The 11,823-nt window shown below is 45.1% G+C and overlaps 1 protein-coding gene across 1 annotated transcript in view; it reads left to right on the plus strand.

Annotated features, from left to right (window-relative positions):
• TNFSF8 (TNF superfamily member 8) overlaps positions 1 to 11,295 on the plus strand; it is a 28,081-nt gene extending 16,786 nt beyond the window's left edge. The window contains exons 3-4 of the mRNA XM_066256400.1: positions 6,244 to 6,315; positions 7,795 to 11,295. Of these exons, the coding sequence (XP_066112497.1) occupies positions 6,244 to 6,315; positions 7,795 to 8,186 (464 nt within the window). The 3' untranslated portion in view covers positions 8,187 to 11,295. The remainder of the gene's footprint in view (positions 1 to 6,243; positions 6,316 to 7,794) is intronic.
• Positions 11,296 to 11,823: the final 528 nt, after the last annotated feature.

The following is an 11,823-nucleotide window of genomic DNA, read 5'->3' on the forward strand; positions in this document are numbered from 1 at the left end:
CCTCACTTTGAGGAGAATTCAAAGAGGCTGAGTGACTGGCAAGTGGCAGTGGAAGAATCTGAACCCAAGCCAGTTTGATCCCAAGCCTAGCATGCTAAGTGAGCTGTCATACTTCTGCATCGAGAATAACTTTTTCAAAAAAGTTATTTAAAATGTTGGCAGATGCCACCAGAAGACTCTCGATTTACTTTGCCTTTTAGCTTCTAGCCTTTAAAGGTGCTTCTTAAATGCCCCCAATACTATCTATTCAACCTTCATTTAGTAGAAGTGAATTCCAAAGAAATGTCCATAGGGTCAGACAGGTTTATCTTACATACTGCCACAGGTCAGGATTGAAAAGGCCCCAAAATCTTAAGGAATCTTCAAGGGATTCCAATGAGCCTCAACTAGATCTCAATGTGTACTACAGATGGCTTTCTCTGTGCTTACCACGGTGCCTGCCCGCTTGACTGTTCCCCCACCATCACTAGTTGGCCTAGGGACGGTTAAGTTGGAGACAGTTGCAATGACCCTTAAATTCAAGGAAGGATTCACTTGGGTTCCAAAGTCTACTGACAATGGAGAGACTGTCCCCTAGATGTCACTGTTGGGACTCTCCTGGATATTCTGCCAGACAGATGGAATAAGAAGCCAGGTAGAGGCAGAGTCATTGGAATGGTTCCTCTCCTTCCTCGGAGGATTAAAATGTTTTCAACAGATGGAAGGAGGACTCGGCACACTTTTTTCTGGAAGTGTCAGACGGCCTCAAATACTTATGTACATAATTGAGAAACTCTAATTTACCAGATAATGCCAGGGGCTTTGCTTTAATGAGCATTTCCTCAACCAGACCGCTCTGCTCAGCAGTACTGTTAGGCTGCGCCACTGTAACAACTAGGGGAAGAGGAGGAGGGGAGGAAGGCACTAACTACCATTTGTTGGCCGTCCCCTCTAAGTCACGTGCTGCACTGGCCACTGGACATCCATAATCTCGTTGCATCATCACAACATCCCCACATTTGGGTTGACTGCTATGCCCACTTTATAGATGCCGTGACTGAGGGGCAGTAAGAGGCAGTGACATGTCTGAAGCTAACAGCCTTGGCCAGAACTCAGGTGCTGGTTTTGAGATGCACTGTGTCCGTCTTGTTTTGAAATCAATCCAGGTGGTACCTGACAATCAGACCATATACCATCCAGCTACAATGGTTGGTGTGGTTTGTTTTGCCACTTTGGGCATTGTTGCGTCGTAATGTAGGCCTGATGGCCCATGAGTGGTGACTTGGCAAGGGTCAGCACAGGGGCTTGAAGTCACCTTCTGGCATTTCCCAGCAGAGGGAGCCCAGAGGTTTGTTTTCCTAGCACATTCAGCTGCCTCCTTAGTTTCCAGCCCTGTGTGTGTGGTGGCCGCAAACCCACTCCTTCCTATGTTTAACCCTCTCTGCTCCATGGCAAGACCAAAAAGCAGCAACCGAGCGTTGGACTAGGAGTGCTCTCACCCTGCTCTGCTGCTAACCTGCTGTGGGGTCCTGGGCCACACTGGCAGCCCCTCTGGGTTCAGTCTCCCCACTCAGAAAACTAGGACTGTGGTCAAGTTGGCATCTAACAGCCCTTTCAGGCCAAACTTTTGGAGAGCTCAAGGTGGCGTCCAGTGTTCAGGTTGCCATTATTCTGACTTCTAGAACATGATCCTTTCAGTCACCTTATACAACATCTCCCTTTTGTGCAACTGGCCAGGATGTTGTCGTTGGCACATATTTCTCTTTGGGTTTCCACAAAAAGTTTTAAAAAGTTTCATGATCCTTCCAGAGTAGCCCAGAGCTTGGGAAAAGAGCTTACACACCTCTCCCATCCGGAGGCCTTGGTCCTCAGGAGAATTCACACAGTACGTAAGTTGGCTGAAAGGTGGAATGCCCCACAGGAGTAAGGGGCGCTGGACTTGGTCCTGCTTCAGTCACTAACTCGTGGGCTGACCTAGGACAGGTATGCCGTGGGGCTAACATTGAGGAGCATGTGTATTATGTGGTCACCAAGCCTGGTCCAGGTGACTTCTCAGGGAACTTCCATTTCTATGAACCATGTAAATATATACTTAAGAAACCAGGCTTTTTGGAACTTGGATTATGCCCAGAGCTAAAATGTTCTGTCTTGCCATGGTGGGTGTCTGGCAATCTGAACAGGTGAAGACAGTCTCCTAGCCGGGTAGAGCAACATGCCCACAGAGACAGACAGCTGGAGCCGGGACTGCTTTCCCCCTGCAGCAGGCCTGGGAGTACACAGCTGAGTCGACAGGGTTTGCTAGACTGAGCTCAAAGGGCCTAGATCATCAAATCCACACTGCTCTTCATCTAGCTGGGAACAGGGAGCTCAGAGAGGGGAGGGTCCTAGATTCTAACTCCCAGACCTGATATCAACTCAGCCGTGACTTAAAGAAAGTTCTCATTTTCCACACATCAGCTCTTCAGACTAAAGGCCCAAAGACATGCCGTTCACCTGGGTAAGAATAGAACAGGGAGTGTCTGGCTCCCTGTGCTCCCAGCATTCAAAATTCCAAGACCATTACAGGCTTCCAGCTCATGTAGCACTATCTATTGATAAGTCACTCCTTTCTGTCTTCCTAACCAAGAAGGGAAGTCAGATCATGGACTCCTAGGGCAATGAGGAGACATAAGCCACATAAAGTGTTCATCTAGCTCTTGACAAGGGCCTCATGACCCTCAAAGCAGCCCCAACTCCTCTGTGAGCAGCACTAATTAGTCAGATATTTGAGGTGCCAGTCCTGTGACTTCCGGTGTGATTTGTGTGTTCTTAGTGAGGTCTTTCCATTGCATCGTTGGAGAAATGGGGATGACAACATGTTAGCCATCAGCTGAGTGTGGCATCTCCTTGAACGTGCACTTGGAGCCTTAGAGTCTGGGCCCTGCAGAGCGGCTGTACCATCTTCCTGCTGGTGGCCTTGCAGACCCAGGGGCCAAGGCCTCCTCCGGGCCTCTCTCCAGGTTCACCCCCCATTCATCCCACTGACAACCCTACATCTCCTCCAGTATCCTGGGTCCCAGCCCCCTTTCCTTAGCGACGTCATTGTCAACGGGGGTGGCCCATGTATTTCCTTTCACTTAAAACCATTCTAAAAGGCTCTTTAAGAAAAATTAAAATTAAAAAACACCCCACCATTTGACTCCAGGAAATGCAAATGCTTCAAAATAAGGTTTGCTTTTTTTTTTTTTTTTTCTTTTTTTCCATCCTTGGGTTTCTCAGAATTACAACTGAGGTCAACCCATCAAACATGCAAAGACCAAAGGGGAAAGAGAAAAAAAAGCTGCATGTGTGAGAAGCAAGCCCCGGCTTGTACTTTTGCAGTCATCTGTTTACAGAAGATCACCTGAGGTGGCATGGCCTGAGGGGACCTCTGGCCTAAGAGCAGAGCCTGTCCCTGGTGTGATAGGCTGGCCTCAGTCCGGAAAGCCCAGGTCTTATCCTCTCATTGAATCTAAATTCCATGCAGGACCAATGGGGAAACAAGGCCTGCTGTTATCTCAGCCACGAGGGGAGAGGCAAGCCAGACACCCCCATTCACCTCCCTAGTACCTTAAGAACTTACCTGACAGTCACGGAGGGAAGGAAGAGAGACGAACTAGGTGATTCAGTTCAATAAACACGGGCAGAGCATCTCTGGGCTGCGCACTGGGGAGTACATAGACGGTAATCTACTCACGGTCTAATGGAGGAAAGTCGGCAAACAGAGGGAAGGGTCAGAGAAGGCTTCCTGGAGGAGATGGCCACCAGGCTATGCTGTAAATGGGTCATCACCTGCCCAGTGAAGGGGGATTCCCAGTCGGATGGCAAATCAACACGGTACCAGAAGCCCCCAAACTCCAATGGAGGGGGGAGCAATCCACTCAGGCGTAGGCATCAGGCAGCCTGGGTTTGACTCTCCACTCCACCACCCCCTGGCTGTGTGAATGTGAACAAGTCATTTAAGTCCTCAGTTTTCTCGTGTACAAGATAGAAATTATTATCAGACCTTTCTTCCGAGGTGGCTGTGAGAATTAAATGACAGGATGCATGTAACGTGTTTAGCAAAGTCCCTGGAGAACAGCCATCACTCAGTATGCAATAACTTTATTATTATTATTACTAGCACTGCTGTTACTACTACTGCTGCTATGATTTTTTTTAAGTGAGAAGAGGGGAGATGGTGAGACAGACTCTCACATGTGCCCTGACCTAGATCCATCCAGCAAACCCATCTGGGGCTGATGCTCAAATCAACTGAGTTATTCTCAGGGCCTGAGGCTGATGTTTGGATCAACAAGCCACTGGCTGCAGGAGGGAAAGAGAGAGCCAAAGGGAAGAGGGGGAGGAGTGAAGAAGCAGATGGTCACTTCTCTTGTGCACCCTGACAGGGAATCAAACCCGGGACAGCATCCATACTCCAAGCCAACACTCTATCCACTGAGCCAGCTGGCCAGGGCCAGTTTATTATTACTAATTAGGACAGAGGGTGAGGGATGAGAACACAAGGGAACATGAATGCCATGTGGAGGAGCTTGGCCCTAACCTTGAAGGCACTCTAGAGTCGGAAAGGGGGTTCAAGCAGAGAAGAGACGCAGACAAATGTGCCTCTCTGTGATCCCTCCCTACTTGCTGTTCCACCTCCCACAGAAAAGAGGCAGGACCAGAGAGGTCTCAACAGCAGTCACGGTGCATTAGACAACGAGAAGCCCTTGGTGTTTTTGTTCTGATCCCTCACACCCCACCAGTGTGCGGTGTGGCTGAGACGGGCAGGGCAAGAATGCTCATGGGAGGGCGAGTGGGAGACAGGATCAGAAGTGGAGCAGCTGGCTTACCAGCCCTCATCACCAAAGAGACCTCTGGACCCAGGCCTCTTGAAGGGGCGAGGGCAGGCAAGGATGAAAAGTGCCCCTCCCCCATCCCACCCCCACCCCTCCTCCTGCTGAAGGTGACTCTAGCAGCGAGCTTTTCCAGACAGCAGAGGGAACTCTTCACTTAACAGTGAGCCATTCCATCAAAATTTATTTATTAAAAAAACAAAAACAACAAAACAGTAAGCCATTCCAAGTCTCCCGCTATAAAGGACCAGGAGGGATTTTCTCAGGCCTGGGAGGGGAACCCAGGGAGGGCAGGGGGGAGATTGTGAGCCCAACAAGTACTGGTCAGAGAGCCAGCAAGCAAATTCACGGGTGTGAGTGGCTTCAACTGAATAGACTATGGCTGCCTGGCTTCGGATTATGATGACATCATCCAAAAGAAGTCAACGTCAGGTCCTTGATCTACCAGTTTTACAGCCAGAGAAACCAAGCGCCCCACCCCCACCCCACCCTCCAAAAAGGAATTTGCCCAAAATAAGTTGAAGTTATGATACACTGCAAAAAATGTATAACTTGGTTCTTTGCATGCAAAATAGTTATTATAATAAGGAGAAGCTAAGCTACCATCACCAGTGAATATATTTAAAATATTTTTATATCTTAAATGCCATGACAGAAACATTATCTTTTTCCCCCGCTAAGGAAGCTCTTGATAGCAAGCTCCCTGCTCAGATCTTTTTCATCCTTTATCCTCTTAAAATTGAGCACAAGGATATGTTTATCTCCACTGTCTAGCAAAACAGCTTCAAGAAGGAAACTGGCCTCTGGAACCTTACAGACTTGGAGGTGAATTTTAGCATTTCCAACTTGCTTGCCCATGTTTGTACCCCTGACCATGTCTAAGCATCAGAATCAACCTTGCAGAGTTGTTCAGAGAATTAAATCAGCTAAAGGAGGTACAAGTACACAGTCCAGTATCTGGTGGACTCTCAAAGAAGGACAGCAACAACTACCATCAATATTGTTGCCCTGACTCCCATTTCCTGGCTGTGTGACGTGGGACAACGTGGCCCCAGGCTTTCTTCTACCTGTCAAAGGGACTTTAAAACACCTCTCTCGTGAAGTTGCTTCAAAGATTAAGTGAGATGAAATATGTAAGAGGACTAGAATGGCACCTGGTACATACAGGAACCCAGGTCAAAGATGTTTTCATTCCCTAACTGCCACAGTCTTTTATAAAAGCCCAGGTGGAAACAGTCAATTAAAAAAAATACAAAGGTACTTGATGACAAAATGAGAAATGAACAGATTCCCTTTTGCCCTCAAATGGAAACAGAATGGTAATTGTCTCCATAAAGGGTCACGGAGAAAGGTCTGGTGTTTCCAACCCCCGGAGCAGAGAAAGATAGTTCACATGTGATCTCATTTTCAGGAAGTTGCTCAGAGGACATCTCCTGCATCCTGGAAAGGGCTCCGTTCAAGAAGTCCTGGGCCTACCTCCAAGGTCAGTAACCAAGCCTAAGAACCCAACCTCCGAGGGCCACATCCTATGGCCTTTCTAAAACTTCTAAACCAGAGGTCACAAATGGTGGTCCATGGCCAGATGTGACCTGCAGATGTGTTCTACTTAGCCTGCAAGCTATTTTTTTTTTTTTTTTTTGAATGTGAATTAAAATATCTTAGGAGGAAAAGAGAAGAGAGTTACTGTACTTTAAAACTGCAAGGCTCCTCTTTCTTCAGCCCCATTCACTTCTTGGAGTTGCCTATCTGGTCCCTAAAGGCATCTGTGTCCACTGCCCCCCACCTCCTATTCAGCCACCTCTAAGTTGCAGGCCAAGGGCATACTGCTTTTCCTCATACAAGGGAAGGAGGCTCTTAATCTCTGCCTCTATCAGGTTATTCACAAGGGGACCACAAAATTACTCTGTTCCCAGATTGACAGCTTAATGAACATGTCAGCACAGGGCCGATTTGCATATTGCAGCAAGGTAAGAGGCCCCTTATAAATGAAATAATGAAAGCTACTTACACTGGGACAGATGAGATATGGAGGAGACGGCCAAGATTCTTGGAATAGCCATTCTGCTCATTTTAGAAATTCAATTTTGCAGTTAGATTAGCTTGCCCTCTTCAAATGCATTGCAATGAGGTTTAAAGTAAAGGCACAGAGGCGATTACAACTAAGACACCGGCTTCCCGGTTCTGAAAGGCACCCTGACCAATCAGTGCTGCTTTTCATTTGTTAGGGCTCAGAAGGACTTGGCTTCTGACACGAACATGTTGGCTTAGAGGATCTGCTAACTGTTTCCCTCTAAACCCCAGCTGGGAAGAGCCAAAATATGAGGGACACATACAGGGATGTTTGGCTGCCCTTTCAAAGAGAGGGAGACATTTAAACATTTAGACAAGGAATGCTGAAAGGATGCATCATCGTGTGAAAGTAAACAGACTGAGATTCTCCTGGGCATCTTGATGCCTGAAGTGGTGACTAATTGAACAAAAATAAATATCCTGTTTCTAATATTTTGTGCACTACCTACAAAATAGTAAAAAAAAAACAAAAAACTATTGATCAAATATTGATTGATTGATTGAAAAAAATGAACATGATGACCCAGAACTTGTGGGGAAGACAGTCTAGGAGCTTATAGTCTGAAAAGGCAAAGATAATAACTATAATAATATATTATGTTATATATTATTATAGATTATATTATATATAATATAGGAGATAGAGGCCCAATACCTTGTGTATTCTGACCCTCAGCTTTGAGCATTAGGAAAGGGAAGAGGGGCAGTCTTATCCCTGTGCCTTGAATATTAAACAGCACCTAGAAAGAGTAACACAGAAGACATTCCAGATGGTTGGAACAGCTGACAATATTATAGAAGACTTGGGTCTTGAATGGAAACCCTTGAGTAAAGACATCAAATCATTTCAATCTGCCCAATAATTTCGTTTTGCTTTTCCTTCCCTTTCCAGTGTCAAAGCACATAAACAAATCCAAGTTGTCTTGGAACGAAGATGGCATTATTCACGGAGTCAGCTATCAGGATGGGAATCTAGTGATCCAGTTCCCGGGTTGGTACTTCATTATTTGCCAACTTCAGTTTCTCGTGAATTGCCAGGGACAGGCTGTCGACCTCAAGTTGGAACTCCTCATCAACAAAGATGTCAGAAAGCAGACCCTGGTGACAGTGTGTGAGTCGGGAGTGCAAACCAAAAGCTACCAGAATCTCTCTCAGTTCCTGCTGGAGCATCTCCAGGTCAACAGCACGGTATCAGTTGTGGTGAATGAGTACCAGTACGTGGATACAAACATCTTTCCTCTTGAGAATGTGTTTTCCATCTTCTTATACAGTAGCTCAGACTGAAAACCCTTTCTCCTGGCCTCTACCCTCCAGCACTTCAACCATCTAAACACGTGGGCAAAAAGGACACTTGAGACCGGGACTGAAACCAGACAGGGTGTTAAATAGCATGCTTCTCCTTCTGTCTCTTAGGAAGATACGCTTCTGGAGTTAAAAAGAGAGCTTTGAGGGCAGTATCTTCCAGATAGAAGGCAGGGAAGCAAGGACGCGTAGGGGACAGAGCCCCACATGGCAATCAGAAGGATGGATTTATGCCCCAACCACTAGCTAGCTGTATGCCCTGGAGCTGTTCCTTTCCCCTCCTTGGAACTCGGGAGCCACGTCCGCAAAATAAAGGAGCTGGATTGGAATCTCTCCAAAGTGTCCTCCATCTTAGAAGACCAGCGTCTCTCGTCACACATCTGTGAACTAAGATTCCTGACAGTGTTCTGGAATTCCCCAACCAAAGGGAAGGCCCCCCACCCCAGTATAAAACCAATGGTACTGGCGGCACCTGGCTGCACATTGCTTCAGCAGAGTCAGAATTTGCAGACCAGGTTCAGGGCACCTTGCCCAAATGGTGTGAATTGGAAGACCTAAAATGTATAAAAGAAAGGACTGACTGCCAAACTGACCGCCGTGAATCTAAGAGGCCGTGTGGCCTCTTAGAAAACCACCTGTCCAGGCTAGACTCCATTCCAGCTAAGATGGACCATAACTCAACAACAGACAGTTTCTGTGTCCTCTCAGGAAAGTGCTGTGCATTCAGCAAGCTCTTGAATCAGCATCAGTGGTCAAGGGCACAGCTGCTGCCACCACGCCCACAGGATCTCACTCTGTCTCCTGCATCAAACATGTCTCTGAAAACCATTTCTGTGGAGGGTTGTTGAGGCTCCACAAAGACAGTGATGACTAATAAAAAATGGGGGAAAGGACTTCCTAGAAATGGCCACCTTGTCCCCTGATGTGGGCAGCACAGAGGTTTCTCTAGCTCCATCCAGCTTTGCATCAGTCCATCATCTTCAAAGGAGCATCTCATGGTGAAAAGGACCACTGGACTTGAAATATAAGCCCCTGAGCTCATGCCTCACAAAGAAAAGGGACCCTTTAACTGCCATGCCAAAGAATGAAGCAACATTTGCATTTTTTTCTCTAGAAGGAGTAGAGAAAAGAAAGGAGCAGGAATGCAAGAAAGTGTGTCAGAGAAAGATTAGAAAAGATTGAAAGAAAGAGAAAGTTGGCCGTGGCAGTGTGGATGGGAGGCACTTGGGAGAACAGAAATGGCTGAAGGGAAGTTGTAAGTCATCTGCTGGGAGCAGCATGCTCTATTGAGTCCGCCACAGTCAATGAAATATTCAGTAAAGTCTACCTTTCTCTTAAATGCTTTCTGTGAGTAGATTCTTTGGGAGCAGGGGGCATTTGAACAGGTGTGGAGCTCAGCAAGCCAAACGGTATGTGGTAAAAAGCTAAGCAGGTTTTGATGACCCAAAGCTAGAGAAGGAAGCCTCGGGCATCTGAGATACTAGCTCTGCAGGACAAATGAATCGTGCCTTACACCAACTCATGCATTCTTAAAAAGCTATCTGCAACCTAAGCATGTGTAAACTAAGCAAATTTTCTTACTGTGTCGTATTCCAACTCAAGAAAGATTCCATTTGCACTTTTCACCGACCATCCTCTGAGCAGAGGTGTCTGGCTTTGACACTGTGAGTAGTTCCCAGCCTCAGCCTCTATCAGGCAATACTCTGAAGCCAACAGCTGAAGACACAGGGGGCCTGGCACTAAACGGAATCTTGTAGCAAGACAAAACAGTAAGAGAATAGTCTTTAGTAACTCACCTGAGAGATAACATTGAGAATAGACAACCCAGGAAGTTCAAAAGTAAAGTTACTCCCTGAAGGTTAGTCAGTCTGTGGGAATATTGTGAGCAAATGACACCATCTATGCAAGTAAAATAAATGAATTTTGTTACTGGAAACTCAGGCTACCTGAAATGTGCCTCTTTGGTAAAAACTGTTCTTCCCTCCACTCCTTAACACACACATTCAACACACACACCCATAGTATTCTTATGGAATTTGTGGAGGAAGATGAGTTGATGAAAAGTAACAGGTCAATATAGACTAAATGTATTCCTGCCCTTGAGAAAATGTATAGCACTGATTATTCTGACACAAGGAGAAAGCCCTTAAGAGGATAGAGTAGTCAGTCTGTGTCATCTCTGGACAGATCCTGAGAGATCAGCCAAGCCAGCATTTGAATGAAAGCCCAATGGAAGGCAGGGATTGGTCAGGTCCTTACACATGATTAGTAGTAAAGCTAGGGTTTGAGCCCCACCTCCTGACTCTTGTTTCCCACCAGGCTTTCTCAGTCCCCTTCTACAGCCTTTATGTAATTCTTGAGGTCACATCTTTTAAGCCCGTCATTGGAGTGGTCCCCGTACTCCGGGCATCCCTCTGTGCTGCCCTGGCCCCTCCAGTCCCTCCAGGGTCATCATTCCAACAGGAGACACGGCTGATCTGTAGGTCCAATACATGGTCAAATCTCAAAAAACAGGTTCAATTCCCAGGATATAAAAGTTTTATCTCTTAGAAAGTGAAGAAACATGTAAGGCCTGAATTTTTCCAATTAAAAAAAAATTAAAAGCATGTTTTAATTTGAAATTATGTGTATATGTGGATATGAATATCATGTGTGCATGTAACTGCATATGTATATACATATGTGCATATATATCTACATAAGTATATGTGTGTGTCATACACATATGTGTATTACATATACATACAGTATATGTGTGTGTGTGTATATACTTTCCCCTAGTACTTGTTTTAAAGTCATCTGCTGAACTCAGGGTCAGGGGAAGAAACCTGATTCTTGCTCTGGGCATTACAAAATTTATATTCATTTGTATTTATTTTTAATTGTAAAAAACAGAAAATAATATTGCTTCCATGCTTCACCAGCTTATTTAATAACTATTAAAATGTTGCTATATGTCTTTGCTTCTTTTTAAAAATAATACATATAGAACTAAAGTCTCATTCTTCCATCCATGTCTCCACACCCTTCTCAGAGAATAATTATTGTCTGGAAGTTTGTGTCCCCGACATTTACATAAATTTATATTTGTTCTCCCATAAGAATATATAGTAGAATTTTGTGTGGATTTTAAATTTTCAATAAATGATGTCATACTTTATATAACATCATGTGACTTGAATTTTTTCATATAACATTATTACCTTTTTGAAATTTATCCAGACTAATATATGTAGATGTAGCTCATTCACTTAACTGCTACATACTAGTATTTCATTAAATAGACCACAGTTTGTCCATTCCTCTATGGGTGAACATTTTCGTTTGCCTCCCGGTTTTGCTGTAATAAGCACATCTTCCTGTACAGCTCTGACCTCGTGTTGCCCTTTTTCTATACAACAAGAATGCTCTTTAAAAATTATAAATACAATAGTTTCTCTTTTATCCATAAGGAATACATTTCAAGACCCCCAGTGGATGCCTGAAATCATGGCTAGACCAAACCTAATATATACTGCTTTTTCTTGTAATACATATACCTTATCACTTAAAAAAACAAAACACTTTATGGCTTCTCTTTGGTATATCTGAATTGCCAGCATCATTACTCTTGTGTTTT

This window comes from Saccopteryx bilineata, chromosome 2 (assembly GCF_036850765.1).
Source record: "Saccopteryx bilineata isolate mSacBil1 chromosome 2, mSacBil1_pri_phased_curated, whole genome shotgun sequence".
Classification (NCBI taxonomy): domain Eukaryota; kingdom Metazoa; phylum Chordata; class Mammalia; order Chiroptera; family Emballonuridae; genus Saccopteryx; species Saccopteryx bilineata.